The 16,903-nt window shown below is 49.9% G+C and overlaps 2 protein-coding genes across 3 annotated transcripts; one reads left to right on the forward strand and one right to left on the reverse strand.

Moving 5' to 3' along the window:
* The first annotated feature begins 7,198 nt into the window (after positions 1-7,198).
* On the forward strand, positions 7,199-11,554 carry SQSTM1 (sequestosome 1). Of its 2 annotated transcripts, XM_033073334.2 has the most exons (8): positions 7,200-7,471; positions 7,579-7,674; positions 8,453-8,682; positions 8,791-8,947; positions 9,423-9,512; positions 10,014-10,258; positions 10,488-10,695; positions 11,249-11,554. In XM_033073334.2, the coding sequence occupies exons 1-8, from the start codon at positions 7,294-7,296 to the stop codon at positions 11,401-11,403; spliced, it is 1,359 nt and encodes a 452-aa protein (XP_032929225.1). In that variant the 5' UTR covers positions 7,200-7,293; the 3' UTR covers positions 11,404-11,554. The 2 variants fall into 2 exon arrangements, with proteins under 2 accessions (XP_032929226.1, XP_032929225.1); XM_033073335.1 differs by lacking the exon at positions 9,423-9,512 and having other exon boundaries at positions 7,199-7,471.
* A 393-nt stretch (positions 11,555-11,947) lies between these two features.
* LOC117003416 (MRN complex interacting protein) lies at positions 11,948-15,385 on the reverse strand. Its single transcript, XM_033073336.1, has 7 exons — positions 15,312-15,385; positions 15,158-15,217; positions 14,909-15,006; positions 13,607-13,676; positions 13,189-13,325; positions 12,841-12,943; positions 11,948-12,620 (listed from the first exon to the last, which is right to left on the reverse strand). The coding sequence occupies exons 1-7, from the start codon at positions 15,369-15,371 to the stop codon at positions 12,072-12,074; spliced, it is 1,077 nt and encodes a 358-aa protein (XP_032929227.1). The 5' UTR covers positions 15,372-15,385; the 3' UTR covers positions 11,948-12,071.
* Positions 15,386-16,903: the final 1,518 nt, after the last annotated feature.

Raw genomic sequence — 16,903 nt, forward strand, 5'->3', positions numbered from 1 at the left:
GCGCACCGCCCGCACCGCCCGCACGCAGCGCCCGCGCCGGGCCCGCCGGGCGGGCGGGGCGGGGCCGGGCGGGGCCGGGGCCGAGGGCGTGGTCGGGGGGCGGGGCCGAGGGGCGGGGCCGAGGGGCGGGGCCGAGGGGCGGGGCTGCAGCGAGCGAAGGGCGCCCCCGCGCGGGGGAATGCGGGACTGCAGAGAGGAGGGGTGAGTGAGTGGGAGTGTGAGTGTGTGAGTGTGTGTGTGTGTGTGTGTGAGAGTGTGTGTGTGTGTGCATGCAAGCGTGTGTGAGAGTGAGAGTGTGTGAGTGTGTGTGTGTGCATGCAAGCGTGTGTGAGTGTGTGTGAGAGTGTGTGTGTGAGAATGTGTGAGAGTGTGTGTGTGAGAGCGTGTGAGTGAGTGTATGTGAGAGTGTGTGTGTGAGTGTGTGTGTATATGCAAGCGTGTGTGAGTGTGTGTGAGAGTGTGTGTGTGAGAGTGTGTGAGTGAGTGTATGTGAGAGTGTGTGTGTGAGAGTGTGAGTGAGATTATGGGTGTGAGTGTGCAAGAGTATGTGAGAGCATGTGTGTATGTGCATGTATGTGTGTGAGAGTGTGTGTACGTGTGAGTTGTGAGAGTGTATGTGAGTGTGTGTGAGTTCATGTGCGTGTCTGCACGTCTATTTTTCTGCACATGAGTATGTATGTGTGTGTATCTGTGTGTCCTTGAGTGTGACTGTGTGAGAGTGAGATTGTGTCTGATTGTGTCTGTGTGTGTATGAGTGTGTATGCACCTGTGTGTGTATCTGTCCATGTCTGTCCGTGTGTGTGTGTGTACATTTGCATACACTTGTGTGCAAGAGTGCACCTTCCTGGGTTACATGGGTTACATGTATAAATGTACATACTGTATCCTTGGCTCACTCCTATCAATGCACACCTGCCTCCTCATGCCCATCCATATGTCCCAACAAAGCTGCAGATAAATCTGTGGGTGCCTGTGTGGGTCTGTACACGTGTGTATGTGTGTGTGTGCGCGTGGCTGCATCCATATGTGTCTTGCTCTGTGTCCATATGCCTGTGTGTGAACACGGGTCCGTCTCTCTGCAGTGTGTGGGGGTGTGCACGTACCTGTGGCTGTGCCAGGGTGCTGCACACCCCTGCACGTGGACCCCTGGGAACGGCACAGTCCCTGCAGTGTCACGGATGGATGTCCCTGGATGGAGGTGTGTGCTCACAGGGATGTCCCCACGGGGTGTGCACAGCTGTGGGGTGCAGGATGAGGGCTGGGGAGCAGCTCCAGGAGCCATGCAGTGCATCCTCACTGCCATTCCCACAGAAGTGTTTCATCTTGCTTAAGGAAACAGCATCCAATGTTTATTGAGAGAAAATCAGTGCCAGAAGAATGTCACGAACGGAAGCTGCTGCCTGGAAGGACATTATCCCTCTTCCAAAGGACCTGGCATTCAAGGGTTGTGACCTCAAGCTGCTTGCCTGGGTGAAGGACAGAAGAAATCAGATTACGAAATTATTTTGCTTCTGTTTTCTTGTGTTAATGGGTCCAGCTTATTTCATTAAAGACTGTGCTGTGAGGTCAGGCTCCACAGGCATTTGTTTGCCTTCATCATCTGAAATAACTTCTCTGAGTGGGCATGAGGTCAGGCAGCTCAGGTGCCCTGTACATGGGTACATAATTCCTGAACCAGCAACAGTTGTCATCTCCCATTCCCCAGAGCTCTTTTAGCAAATAAATATTTTTCAGATGTGTAAATATTGTTGGACTGGCTTCCAGTGATCAAAGTCTGTTGCTTGAAATGTTTGGATCAATTAGGGTGCAATGTACAGCAAGGCATGTGCCCGTGCCAGAGGCGATGCTCGGATGCTGCCCCAGAGCCATCCCAGGTGGGAGGCAGGGCTGAGCTGGGAACCAGCAGACATGGAACCCTCCTGAAAAGGAAAATCTGCCAAATGGGACCTCAGGGCTCCACTCTGTTTCCCTCTGGAAGGTGAGCAGTGAAGGGGCTGCTCCAGGTGCTCTGGGTGCCTCCTTGAGGGCTGTGCATGCTTATGAGGAAAAGCACAGGTCACACATTTCAGCAGTCTTTCCTAACTGCATCCTCAGAATTTTATTCAGTTCATGAAATAAAGCACGTTTTTCAAATGAAATGGCCTGTCCCGGTGGTTGGGAAACCAGGGAGGGAATCGGCAGAGGGAGCCCTTTGGACGACATCAAAAGTTTCTGCTTCCCTCCACTGCCAGAAACCAGGGAGGAGCTACAGGGTCGAGTACAGATCACTGCTCACACGGGCACATCCTGAGCAGGGAAATGTCCTGAGCAGAACTCTGGGGAATGCTGAAAAAAAACAGGGGGAGGAGCCTGGACTTGTGCATCCTGACCTGGATTTTACCAAGCATTGCCCGAGCAACCCCCGTCAGAACATGAGTCAGCAGCAGGTCCTCAGGAATTGTTGGCGATGCCCGTGCCCCAAAGGTGGCAGATAAGCAAGAGCTGCTGGTGGAGAAACGTTGTAGTCCATTAAATGTTGGCTGGTTATTTTCAGAGGTGTAAAATGTTCCCACCACTTGGGATGTGCGGTGTGTCTGCAGAAGAGAGGAGAGGAACATTAATAATTTCACCAAGACAATTAATTAGACTCTTTCCCAAGGATAAAGTTTAATCTAATTTCTCCTGTTATACTTTGTCTTCATAAAAGTCTGGAGAAATTAATGAGCTTTATACCACTCTCTCATCATAAAAACCTTGAGTTCTCTTGGAAAAAATTAGGGACTAAGCCAAATTGTAGCACCTGCCATTTTTCTCTCAGACCTGCAAAGGTCTCTTTTATTCTTGAAGTTCATCCTTCTTTCCCCAGTTTTGTCTTATTCTGTTTTAAAGTTTTGAGCAAGATTAAAATGTGAACTGCAGAGACCCAAAACCCTGGCAGCAAATAGAGAGAAAAGGTTTTTTTTAAAGTGATCTCATGATCTTGAACAGTTGATGTTGGCAATGCTGATCGTGCTGCAGAAATGAGGGGCTTTTGTGAGCAACACTCCCTTCACAATCCACAGGTCCTGAGGCCATTACAAAACTTAGAAAGAGAAAACTTTTATTAGGTCTAGATACAAAATGTAATCCAGATTTATAGCTGATTTTATCTAGTGCTCTAAAGAGCTTGGCTCATCTTTAGGCTTGATCCTTCCCAGACTGCTTTATGCAAGAAACAAAATAATTTCATTTTCCATGTGTTTTATAGGCTGCTGTGTTCAAACATCACCATGGCTTGTTTCACTGCAGTAGAAATGTTTCCAAATCTCCTTAGCCATGAGAGAGGAAGATGACAACAGGGCGTTTTACCTTCAAAGTGTTGACATATTGATGCTTTAATTCAGGGCAAAAACTACAAGTCAGATTCTCAAAGCAACACTTGCCCCAAGCAATTTGTGTAGGTTGCAAAAACCTCTTTCTCACATCCAGGAACATAAAATCCTTATGGAACTGTATAAAACCCTTACCATGCTTGTACCTTGTGCCTGCTATCCACCGTTCTTCCTATCTGCTCCTGTGTCTCAGGGAAAAGCCTGTCCCAGAGTTTTCTGGCCTCACCAGTTTCCCACTACAGCAATGAGAAATGCTAAACTTCAGGAAAGCTCAGCCTCAAAAATGAGACAGCAAAAAACTTCCTGCTCGGTTTTCTGCTCTGCATGTGCCAATGAGGAAGGAGGGCTCTGCTTCCGAGGAGCTTTCACTGGGCTGGAGGAGGAGGGAGCGGTCATGGGACCGGGCTGAGTCACCAGCGCCTGTCCCGACGTCCTGCACCTCTCCAGAAACCTCTGGAAGGATCCTGCACTAATCCAGAAGCCTCTGGAAGGAGAGAGCGGGATCCAGGGTGTGGATGGGGCACACCTGGAGCAGCCAGGAGAGCTGGGAATGGTTCCTCCATCACCACACCCTGTCCTGCCAGAGCGGGGGGAGCAGGGGCCAAACCCTGCCCTCCTCACTGATGGGAGCTCAGGCTGCAGCAATGGTTTGGGGGAAAATTTTCTGTGGAAAATCCTCATCAGCCTTTGCTGTGGTTTGCAAAGATTGGACATTTCCCCTCCTCCACCCGACCTTTTTCCCCCCAGGGCTTTACTGCAGACATAAGAAGTTTGGACAGAAGGAGTATTTCTGGTGATTGTGCCCTCAGAACAAAAACCTCACCAAATATTTTTAAACATTTCCCAGCAGAAGTGGGTGTAAGGAGAAAGCAGAGCACTGAAGGGATGCTAATTGCTCCTTTTTAAGCCTTTCCTCTCTAACTTGAATTTTTAAACTCCAACAGCTTTTTTCCCTGTTCCTTTTACTGCTCTTTTGCTACATCCATCTGTGGAGCTGGTTGCTCAGCACCTGGGGCCAACAAGCCATTTTTTGGGCAGGGCTTGCTGTCCCTCTATGGAATTCCACAGGAATTTTAAGAAAATATCCACACAGCCACTGCTTTGTGCTGAGAGTGCCAAAATTCAGATCCAGTAACAAACAGAGGGAGAAACTTCTCGAGTGGATCTGGGAATACAGCACAGCTCCTCACAGCTTCTCCAGGGGGCTGAGGAACCGGCCAGAGGCAGAGCCCAGGGATGGAGGAAATGAGGGAGAGAAGTCTGAGCTGGAGCAGGGCTGGCTGGGAGGAAATCCCCGACCTCGAGCAGGAGGAGGAGACACACTGAGTCACCCCGTCCCGTGATCGGTGAGGTAAGCCAACAACAGACCGGTGAAAGCCTGTTCGCCTTATGTTTTGTAAAAGTTCATGATGTCACACCCAGAAAGCTGAGCGTGACTCAGCATGTCCCACCACGGCAACTGCATTAAAAAACTCAGATTTCTGACTTTATTTTAGCGCATTGCTTGATAATTATAAATGCAACAGTCAATTAACCTGGAGACAGAACTGACATCAAAAGACACAGGAACCTGAGGACAATCCCTGTGCCTCAAACACCCCTCAAACGGGCAGGGATGGAGAAGGGAATAGGAATTGGAGCTGTCTGGGACAGCAGCAACTTGGATCCTAAGGAATTAATGTACTGGAGCCGGGTCTCAAAATACCAATCTCTGGCTTTATGGATGAGAAGAAAGTGGCCCTTGGGGTCCTCAGAGACAGGACATGAGATGAACATCCTGGAGGTGCTGCTTGGTGAGGCAGATCCAACACTGGTAGAGTTGTCCTTATGTCCTGCTTCTGCTGGTGTCACTTCTGATTTTATGGAGAAAAAATATAATCCAACAACATTGTTACAGATAATAAACAAATTAAAATATTTAATAAGCAATTTTTATTTTTGCTACCGAAAATACGGTCCCCAATAGCTACAATCAAAAAAAGATAGCACCGAGCCCGGGTTCGGTGCTGGTTGAACACACACACGGTGATCTGATCTCTATAGTTTCGGATCCCTCTGTGTTCACAAATACCATCCTGGGCAGTCCGTTTTTATACAGTTTTTCTGGCCTGGGGCACAAGTCCCTTTGTTTCTGCTGTGGATTCCCATATTCGTGTAGTTTCCTTTCTCCACCGTGGACTGGACAAAAACAGTTTCAGTGCAGTGATGAATTTTGATGTGTGCAGATTTTGGTTTATATGTAGGTTTTCCTGAGGACCCTGGTTATCTTGGTTGGTGGTGATTATTAAGCCCTCGTGGCTGGGGAGTTTCTGGCCTGTCCCATAACGAGTTACCTCCATTTGGGCTGGTTCTATTAACTTGCTAATTGTGGCTTTGGTAGCATCTGCAGCACTGGAATACTGTGAAACAATCTTTCTCCTCTCTGTGGCTCAGTGTACCTAAAGTTACTTTATTAAATTCTTTATTTATACAAACATTATCTTTTAAACATTATCTTTCACAAAACATGAATTACTTTATAACATATATCACAATGTCAAGTCATCAGCTTTCGCTGACATTTTCAGACATAAGGATACACACAGCAAACAGGCAAAAGGGAAGGTGAATGCAATATGGCTTTGCTGCCTACCCAAACCTTTCAATATTTCCTGCTCTAAAAGCTGCTGAATCATTTCTTACACAGCATCATCCATGCTTCCACCTGGTCTGCTGGTGTTTGAACTTTAACCCACTGCTTCTTAGTGGAAATATTAGCCATGTCATACCTAGAAAATGAATTTTCTAGAAAACATTTTAACTTAAAAGGGGTAAGCTTTTCCACTGTAAATACTATTTTCCAGGAAAGGGTTGCAATTTTAACATTGCCGCGCATATGCCAAAAATGTGTCTACATGAAAGGCCTAGTGTTTTAACATACATACTTTAGGTCAAGAAATAAACTATCTTCACATTGTGGAAATTAAAATTTATGCTTATTTTGATTATGGAAGATGATAAATCATGAAACAGTTTCTCCTAAGTTCTTAATATCTTAAACTAAGAAATACAGCACCAGGAGTCAGAGTGGTCAGGCCCTTGGGTGAGAGGAAATTAACGCCAACAAGGAACCTAATAATCATTGATCCATCATTATTTAATTATGCTTGGACAGCACAGACCGTGTGTTCTGCCAGCTGAACCCTCCTGTGGCTGGATTAAGAGGCCTGTCAACTGCATCTGATCTGCAAAAAAATACTGCTGCCAACCAGCCTGGAAAGGCCACAGCGCATTCTCCTTAATGTCAGCTGTGTTTACACCAGCGTCTTTATTTTTAGTGCCCCCTTTCCGAAACGCGGGGTTCAGGGAAGAGTCATTTATCGCTGTCATGCTCGGCTCGCACACCGCTCCGAGCGGGGCCGGCGGGGGCTCCCGGCGCTGCCCCCTGCCCGAGTTGGCCCCGGTGCCGCGGGGGGAGGGACCGGGGGGCCGAGCGCTGGCACACAGCCCGCGGGGACGGGACCAGCGCAGCCCAGCGCTGCTGTTTGCCCACCGGCGTGTCTGGAGGCCACCCAGGAGGTGCCCATGCCGCACCCACCCCCGCCGCCCGGTGCTTTGGAGACCGCACAACCCCGCGCCCCCAAAGGCTCCTGGCAGACCCCGGGGCCGAGCAGGGCAGGGAGCAGACACGGGATTTTGCACGTATCCACAGGTTTTCCCGGCGGCAGGAAAACGCGCCCTGAGCATTTCCCGTTGGATGGGGACGGAGCAGGAGCGGAACCGGGACCGGGACCGGGGGCGGGGCCTGGACGCGGCGAAGGGGGCGTGGCCCGCTGTGGGCGTGGCCAGCGCGGTGGCGCTATAAAAGCGCGGCCGCCGGAGCCGCCGCAGCTGTCGTGCGCTCCGCCTTGTGTGAGCGTGTGCGTTCTCGGCTCCCGACCGCAATTCCTGCTGCGCCACAGCCATGGCGGCGCTGACGGTGAAAGCCTACCTGCTGGGCAAGGAGGAGACGGCCCGCGAGATCCGCCGCTTCTCCCTGCCGCCGCCCGCCCGCTACCGGGCTATCTATGACCGCGTCGCCGAGCTCTTCCAGGGGCTGCTGCGGGCCGGGCCGCCGCCCGCCTTCCGCATGCACTACAAGGGTGAGCGGGGCTGGGGCTGTCCCGGGGGTGGCAGGTGTCGGGGCGCGGGGCTCTGCGTACCCCGTGACAGCCGACCGGGCCCTGAGCCTGCGCTTCGCCCTTTCCAGATGAGGACGGGGACCTGATCGCTTTTTCCACCGACGAGGAGCTGGAGTTGGCGATGCCCTACGTGCGGGATGGCGTGTTCCGTGTTTATATCAAAGGTAGGGCGGCGCGGCTCCGGCGGGGCTCGGTGAGCGCTTTTGGCAGCGCTCCCGAACGCGAGAATCCGACCCTGGCCCTTCCCCGTGTCCTCAGGGGCCTGCTGCGGCCTCTGCGGGGGAGGTTAAATAAAGGGCAGTGTAATGACCCAATATTAATCTGAGGTGGGATAAACAAACCACGAGTATCCTCCTGGCCCTATCAGCTGGTCCAGTGTGAGATTCTGTTGTCATTCTCGTTCCCTGGATACACTAAACTAGCGCTGGTATCTTAAATATTCACAACAACGCCTTAGCCTTAGTTCCACTGCCCCAGTGCATAGTTGCTGCCTAGTCGCTTGTGTTCAGGTAGATGCCCTCAAAGCTTTATCTGCAGTCCATCTAGTGAGCCACACCTGTTGTCCCCATTCTCATGTTATGCTTCCTGGCATCCGCCTTCCTAACTCCTTCTCCAGAAACATTTTGTTCTTGCAGTGCTTGGGAAGATAGGATAAGAAGCCAGATGATGAGATGGTGCAGTACTAATCTAAAGTAAGCATGCCAATAGATCCTTGGGATAAGGCATGCTTGGTTTCAGGAGAGGGTATCTTTGCAAAACCTCTTTGCACGTGGTTTAAGGTCTCTTACATGAGCTTGGCTTAGGTTTGACAGCCAGTATAAAAATAAACTGACCTAGTAAGTCAACACTGCTCTGATGGGCTGTTTGTGCTTCCTCCTCTGCCTGATTTCCAGCCTGTAAATAGTAACCTGTTCTTGATGCAAGGTTTCCTTTCCTTAACAGAGAAAAAGGAGTGCAAGCGGGAGCACCGCTCGCAGTGCAGCCAGGAGCCGCCCCGCAACATGGTGCACCCCAATGTCATCTGTGACGGCTGCGAGGGACCCGTGGTGGGCACCAGGTTCAAGTGCAGTGTCTGCCCAGACTATGACCTGTGCAGCACCTGTGAGGGGAAGGGCATCCACAAGGAGCACAACATGGTGATGTTCCAAAGCCCGCTGCTTAATCCATTTGAGGTGAGCAACAGCTATGAAAGGGAGCTGATGAGTGGGAGATTCCTCAAACTCAAGTTAGGTATTTCAGTTGCTCAGAACTCAGTGTCACATGAATGTCACCCTTTACAGTGGCTCCCCCGAGGACGCTGGCTCCGTAAAATGCGCCATGGTGTTCCACCCTTCCCATGGATGCACTGCTGGGGGTATCCTGGGCCTGCAGCTCCCTGCCAGAACTCGGAGCAAGCTGAAGCCAGCACTGCAGCCCCCAGTGCACCTGCTGCAGAAGGTAAGAGGAGGTGCCTTGGTAGACAAGGTGGTGGTGGATGGTGGAGCCTCAGCCTACCTGAGGTTCTGCAGCATAGGGTAGAGTCTAGGTGGGAGAATAAACAAAGGAACTAATCTAATTTGCTTGAAATAATTGGCACCTTTCAGCACAAAGTATGTTTGCTTTAAGGTGTGCTTGGGTTGGTGCGGTCCATGAGGAAGCAGATAAAGTATCTGGAACCCAACCAAGCTGCGCTGTTAGGTCAAGCATGTCACTATTCTACTTCAGATCTGCCTTTCAGCATGGCTAATGAGCCATAACAATGCTAATGCTGGCTTTCTGTTCCAGAGGTAGCTCAGTTAGTTTTTCTCTGTAGTGCTTTGTTTGTAATGTATGTGAGTGACAGGAATGAGCACTAAGCTCCTGTGGGGACACACCCTCTGCAGGTGTCCTTTCCCTCTGAGCTTGTATGTGCTAACAGAAATTGTTTTTCTAGAAGCTTCTACTAACAGCCAGCCTCAGGACCCCAATGTCACCTTCCTAAAGAATGTTGGGGAGAGTGTTGCAGCTTTTCTGAGCCCCCTGGGTAAGTGACCTACAGTTTGTTACCAGTCCCTGAGACTGGCTTACAGGTCTGTTTAACAGGAGCAGCAGTCAGTTGTTGTGACTGATCTTGAAACTATCTCCTGCCTCCTAAGCCTCAAAGGTTTAATTTACAGTTGGATACTAATAATGCTTAGGCTTAGAACAGCCAGTCAGTACCTTTTATTTTAGAGAAAATGAGGAAAGATTTCATTAAGGTGTCAGCACTGTAACACTAACTTCAAGTCAGTGGTGACTCTGGATTTTGCCTGTTTTTTGTGGACAGATGTAACTTCTGCTCTGGCCCTTTAAGTATATAGCTGGTCTGTGTAGAGGAAGATGAGTAGTGCTTAGCTATTCTTTATTAAAGAAGGCTTTGTATTTTAATTCCTGCATGTTACACAGAAACCTTAAGAGCGTAGAGCAGGATTGATCCATTTAGGATCATTTAGGACTGTGCTTTGGAAAAACATCTTTAAACTTTGTCCACCTCATGCTTTTCTAGGTATTGAAGTTGATATTGATGTGGAACACGGAGGACAGAGAAGCAAAGTGACTCCCACTTCTGCCAATGAAGAGAAGACCAATGCTGAGGCAACCAGCAGTGCTCCCACCCAGAATGTTCAGACCAAAGCAGACTGGAGTAACACAGAGTCTGCTACACAAGTAAACATTATTGCAGAACAGATACAAGACATGGTGGTAGATCCTGTGCCCACACAAATGGAAGATGGCAGCTTCCACTCCCAGGTACAGGAACTATAACAGTAATTGAAAATAATCACTTAGCACACATGGTGGGAGTGAATATTAAGAGGAGAGCTGATGAAGTGATATACAGCACCTTTACAGATTTACAGCAAAGGTGGTGGGACTGCTTGTGGATGTAATTCTTTATATTGAAGGTGAATAGTAGGAGTGTGCATCCTGCCTGGAAAGCACTAGAGCCACCTGGACTTTTTTTTTTAATCCATTTCAGGAACACAGTGAGTCTAGCAGTTCCTCAGGAGGTGAGGAGGACTGGACCCACTTATCATCCAAAGAAGTGGATCCTTCCACAGGTGAGCTGCAGTCTCTGCAAATGCCAGACACAGACGGTCCCAGCTCCCTGGATGTGCCTCGGGATCCTCCCCAGCCAGGACCTACAGGACTGCGAGAAGCTGCTCTCTACCCACACCTCCCCCCAGGTAGGAGAGTGTGTGGGTTTTGTAGCTAAGAGCAACTTTGGCTTGAGAGCTGCCAACCTGGCCTGCCACAAGCAGAGTTATTTTAGAGAAACCAAGGTTGTGTAAGGTAGAGCTTAAACCTGTCCCTGACTTGGGCAGGTTTGGCAGAGGTGGTTCCTCTCTTGAGTGTGGGCTGCTAAGTCTTAACCAGATGTCCAACCTTAGGCCATGTGAGACAGGTGCTGTCCTCAGTCCTGTCCTTGCTCTGTACTGCTCAAGAGAGCCTTTTAATGCAGGATGTGGACCAGTACATCCTGTGGCTTTAGGGCAGCACAGGTGGGAGCCAGTAACATTATCCAAGGCCCCTCAACTGAACTCAGCAGCACTGAGTCCCACAGCAAGGCCAGCTGAGCCCGACTAAGCACTTTACTTAGCTCTGATTATGTATTGTCTCAAACATCTGCACTCCTGGGAGACAAGAGCATGTCTCTTCCTCTCCAAGAGTGACAGTAAAGCTTTGCCTGGTTTTCCAATTACATGAAACAGCTGAACTTTTAAACTCTTCTTTTCACAGAAGCTGACCCTCGCCTCATCGAGTCCCTGTCCCAGATGCTCTCCATGGGCTTCTCTGATGAGGGTGGATGGCTCACTCGGCTCCTGCAGACCAAGAACTGCGACATTGGGGCAGCACTAGATGCCATCCAATATTCTAAGCAGCCACCACACTAGTAGCAGTAGTAACAAAAAGCACTTGACTAGCTGAAAGCATATAACACAGCATGAGTTACTGTGGTTCATCATTCTTCCTTCTCTGGGTTTCTGTCTCATGTTCTTAAGTGCTTGTAGAATGGAGGAAAAATAAATACTACTGCATGTGGTATGTCCGTGTGAGCATTTCACTATCACAGCTACATTTTTACAGTGAGGTTAAAAACATTGAGCACCTCAGGACTGCCTTTTTGCACATACTTTAGTGTACACTTTGGAAGAAAAATCCAGTGCTTTGCTGACTCTGGAGCTTGCTTGCAGCTCTGGGAAAAAGGGTTGCTATGGGAGACTTCAACAAAGCTGAACTTTAGGGACAAAGAGCTGTAGTTTGTAAGGAGGAGTCAATCACAGAATTGAATTATACAGGCTGGGAATCCTTAAAAGCCTGGGAGCTCTCTGCCCAAGCTGACCTACTTCCATTACTATTTCCAGCTGCTGAGGATGCTAGACAACACTGTAGCTTGAGAGCAACAGTCTCTTCCCCTTTCCCCAAACACAACCATCATGCAAGTAAACAACTTTAATAGTGCACTTTTCTATGGTTTTGAAATCAACTTTAGTTCAAAACTGCCTCAGTTACCAACATAGCAAATGCATTACAGACAAAGCTACGCCAAAGATGCCTGAACTTACCAGAGATCATCATCAAACTCCTCACCTGTGCAGAAGAGTTGCTCACATGAGGTGTTACTCAGCTTTGGCCCAGGGTTAGAGTCAACAAAGGTGTTTGACCTCCCTGCAATGGTCTCTGCAGCAGCTCCCACACCTGGGACCTGGCTGTGAGGTTTTCTGAGCACATCCTCAACTGAGCAACTGCTGCTGGGCTGTCTCCAGGCCAGATCCTCAGTGCTAGCAACACACTTTTTAAATTCAAAACCTGTACCCTGAGGCAGAGTTCTTCCAGTCCATCCTGAGTGCCTCCAGGCCCCACCAGCAGTGGTGCTGTCCAGCCCCACACCTCCATTGCCCTGCTGTAGTGCCGTGGTCACTGCAGCAGCATTTGCACTAGAGCTGTCAGATAGTGAAAGAAATTTTTCCCACTTGGATGGTTTGGTACAAGCAGTTGGGGGCTGTGTATTCCCCTCAGGCACTATAGACTCAGAGACAGCAGGAACCACACTGCCTCCAGAATCAGCATCTCCATCATGTCCATCAGGTACTGCTACAAAGCACTTGTGCTGTAAGAAAGGAGAGAACTTGTTTATAAATGCATAGAAGCATTAGGAGTGGCACTTATTTAGGCAAAGCCAAACCTAATAAAGAGAAACCCCCAACACGTTTTTTTTTCTCTCTAGTCATTCATTGGCTTGCTGGAGAAGAGCAGAGAAAGACTTATAAAAACTAAGAATGATGATGATACACAAAAGAGGTCAGGAGCATCTTCTATAGCTAAAATACCTCAGTGGTTTTAAATTTTTTGGCTTGACAGACAAGCTGAGAAACTCCACTTTCTTCTGTATGCTCTGGAACATCACTGGAGAGGAAGCACTTCAGGTGTTTCCTGGCCAAGAAAACCATTCACAAAGAGGACAGATTAGATCCACTGTGACTCTGCTCACAGATCACTGGAGAGGTTCATGAAATGCATGGGCTCTTTATCCCCAAATACCAAACCCCTGCTCAACTCAGGTCATACATTGCAACCTGCACCTTAGCTCAGATTTCAGAGATGAGCTCCCTCCCACACCTCCAAATCAAGTGTTGCCACTCAGGGGCAGAAATTGCAAAACCAAGTTCCCTCTGTACCTTTGTTCTCCCACGGTGTTCTTTCTCTGGGAACAGAACTGTTGCCTTTCCAGAGCTGCCTCCTCCTCATCCTCTTCCTGATCCTCACTCTCCTGGTCCAGGTATTTACTCCAGCGACTGCCTTCTGGCCTTCCCTCCTACAACACTGGAGAATTACTAAAAACAGCAAAATGTGGGGGTCCTCATTTTTGGTATTGTTACACATGTGCTGAGTGCCACAAATCAGTTTAGGACACGACCCTGTATCACATTCCTAGGTTCAGTCCCCAGTGGAGCAGTTTCTGTGGACACCTCCCTCTGTCTCTCACTTGATACACCATTTCAGCTCTCTGAACCATATAAAGGGATCACTGGTTTCACTGGGATTCACCCAGAACAGAATGGGCTTGTATTTACCTCAGCTTTGTAGGGATCTTACCTGCTGGACTGAACTGTCCTCATGTTGTGCTGCTCTATTTTTGCTGTCATTTACAGAGTCTTCTACACACCTAAAACAGAGGTTTAAACTACAATTTCTAGAGCACACTCCTGTCTGTTGATTAATAGGCTTCAAATCATCCAGTCATAGCACAAGGGATTGAAGAGAAAGCATGGATAGGAACACTGGATAGGAGCCAGGATCTATGGAAAAAACAGGATCTATGGAAAAAACTTAAGCCAAATGAATTATTTTCAAGACACACTGCACAGATAATTGATTAAATCTAGCTAGAGGTTCTAGTTAGAGCCCTCATTGTTGCTATACAGAGTTGTAAGTTTGATCTAAAGCAAATAATTATGAAATGATAAATTTTAGTTGATCATAGCTAGGGATATAACTGTTTGTTTGGTACAACAGTTTAAACTCACTCATTTTATCCCATGAAAGCAAGGAAAAGGGAAGTTGTTTCATAATGTTTTGAATTTCACAATTGAGAATAAAAATAGCAGTTTTTGATAAAGTGAACAATGAGTTTTTTTCCCCAAGCTTAACTGTAAAGCACTGTGTAGTCACAAGTTACATAACTACCCTTGACCGATCTCTGAAAATAACCTTGAGTAAAAAGAAGGCTGGACCAGTTCAAGACCACTTCGAGATTAGATGATTTATAAACAGATTCAAAAAAGAAATAAACAGGAAGGTGCTACTCAGATTTTCCAGCCCAGCAGGAATTGCACTGAAGTGTTTGCACTGAACAAGTCTTTTATCGATAGCAGCAGTGATTACTCAACAGATTCACACTGTGAACCCTTTATGTGCCATCAGTCAGGCAGCAACTTCTTCAAATTGATGTTTTTTGAGGATGTGATCTGATGAGGAGTGTAATCTGTAAAAGGTACATCTCCATCATCAGCTCATCAAACAGTACGTAAGACCAAATTAAAAAAAAAAAAAAAATCACCCAAACCCTATTGCGTATATATTAATGAGTAAAGGCCTGACCAACATATGCTATTGATCACTTATAGTCATCTGAAAGAAATCCTTATCAAAAGAAGCATGCTGAGACACTAAACCCCCAACAAAGAGCTTGTTCCTGTGAGGTGAGCCCAAAACCTGCCCGGTCAAGGCTTCTCAAGAGGCCAGAAAACCTCCCCTGGCCTGCTCAGGATGGCCAACAGCCCTGCAGAGTGTGAAGATGCACATCGGCTGCAGCACATCAAAAGCAAGGAGCAGGTAAAGGTTAAACACCGAGCAGATAAACGAGTTAAAGGAGCAGGTAGAAGTTAAACTCTGTACCAGGATGTCAAACCGAGCGCCTCCTCGGCTTCGCCCTGCAGCAAGTTCAGCTTCTGGACGTGGCGCCTGCACTCCAGGCCCGAGCCCTGCCCATAAACCTGCACACAATGAATGGGGACGAGGCTGAGGAGCAGCCAGAGGGGCACAGCACGAGGTGAGGCGACAGCCCAGGTGCCACCGAGGTGAGGCGACAGCCCAGGTGCCACCGAGGGCCGGCACAGGGGGCTGAGGGAGCAGGGCTGGCCTCACCTTCTGCACGGCCTGCTGCTGGCCGCACACGCTGCAGCTCCACCGCCGGCTGCGCTTGGCCTGCGAGGGCACAGAGGGGTCGGTGAAGGCCGGACCCCGCTGCCCGGTCCCGTCCCGTCCCATCCCATCCCATGGTATCCCGCCCCGGCCCCACCTGCTGCCCCTGGAAGCGGCGGCAGCGGCAGCACCGCAGCACCCAGAACCGCTGCGCCATCGCCGTCACGTGACCCAGAGCCAGCCGCCAGCGCCCCCCGGCGGCGGCACCGGGAACGGGCACCGGGAACTGATACCGGGAACGGGCACGAACACGGACACCGGGAACTGATACCGGGAACTGATACCGGGAACGGGCACGGACACGGGCACCGGGAACGGGCACAGGGCACGGGCACCGGGAACTGACACCGGGAACGGATACCGGGAACGGGCACAGGGCACGGGCACCGGGAACGGGCACGGACACGGACACCGGGAACCGGCACCGGGCACGGGCGCCGGGAACTGATACTGGGAACTGACATCGGGAACGGGCACCGGGAATGGACACCGGGAACGGGCACCGGGAACGGGCACAGGGCACGGACACCGGGAACTGATACCGGGAACTGACATCGGGAACGGGCACCGGGAACGGGCACAGGGCACGGACACCGGGAACTGACACAGGGAACGGGCACCGGGAATGGACACGGGGCACGGACACCGGGAACTGACACAGGGAACGGGCACTGGGAATGGACACGGGGCACGGGCACCGGGAACTGATACCGGGAACTGACATCGGGAACGGGCACCGGGAATGGACACGGGGCACGGGCACCGGGAACCGGCACCGGGCACGGGCACAGGTAACAGGCACGGACACAGGGAACGGGCACCGGGCACGGACACGGGGAACGGACACCGGGCACGGACACTGGGAAGGGGCACCGGGACCGGGCAGTGACACCGGCACGAACACCGGGAACGGGCACGGGCACCGGGTAGTGACACCAGCATAAGACATCGGGGAACGACACCGGGCACGGACACCGGGAACGGACACTGGGCAGCGACAGCGACACCGGGCAGTGACACCGGGCAGTGACACCGAGCAGTGACACTGGGCAGCGACACCTCACCGCGCACGGACACCGGGACCGGGACGGGCTCTCCCCTGTCCCAAACCGAGCTCATCAGCTCACGGCCGGAGCGCTCCACGGGGGCAGAGCCCGGCTCAGCTCCGCAGGGCCCGGCGGGTCTGCACCGACACGGAGAGGGGTTGGTGTTAGGTAAAAAGTAAATCTACAGAGTAATAAGGAAAAGGGGGAAGAGAGGGGGGAAAGGAAAAAAAGAGAGGGAAAGAAAGGAGGGGGAAAGGAGAAAGAAAAGAAAGAAAAAAAGTAAAGGAAAAAGAAAAAAAACACAAGAGAAAATATAAAAAACCAAGAAAAAATGAAAGGAAAAAGGAAGGAAAGCAGAGTGCAGTCACACCAAGTCCACTGGTTGTAAAATATACCAAGTTTAATTTTTTAAATAAAACTTTAGTCGGGATTTCCTCTGCCTTTGCCCCGGGGGAAGGGAGTTTTAAGTTTCTTTTAAATGATTGTTTCATCACTCAAGGCGTGATGAGCTTAGCACCTCAGCAGAGTGGGAATAGCCCAGAGTACACAAAAGATAAGGACCATTCATGACCATCAACTCCAAGCATCAGCCCCGGCACGGTCATCAACACCTACTCGGGAAAAGAACGGTAAGAGAACCAAG

Source organism: Catharus ustulatus, chromosome 15 (genome assembly GCF_009819885.2).
Source record: "Catharus ustulatus isolate bCatUst1 chromosome 15, bCatUst1.pri.v2, whole genome shotgun sequence".
Taxonomy (NCBI): Eukaryota; Metazoa; Chordata; class Aves; order Passeriformes; family Turdidae; genus Catharus; species Catharus ustulatus.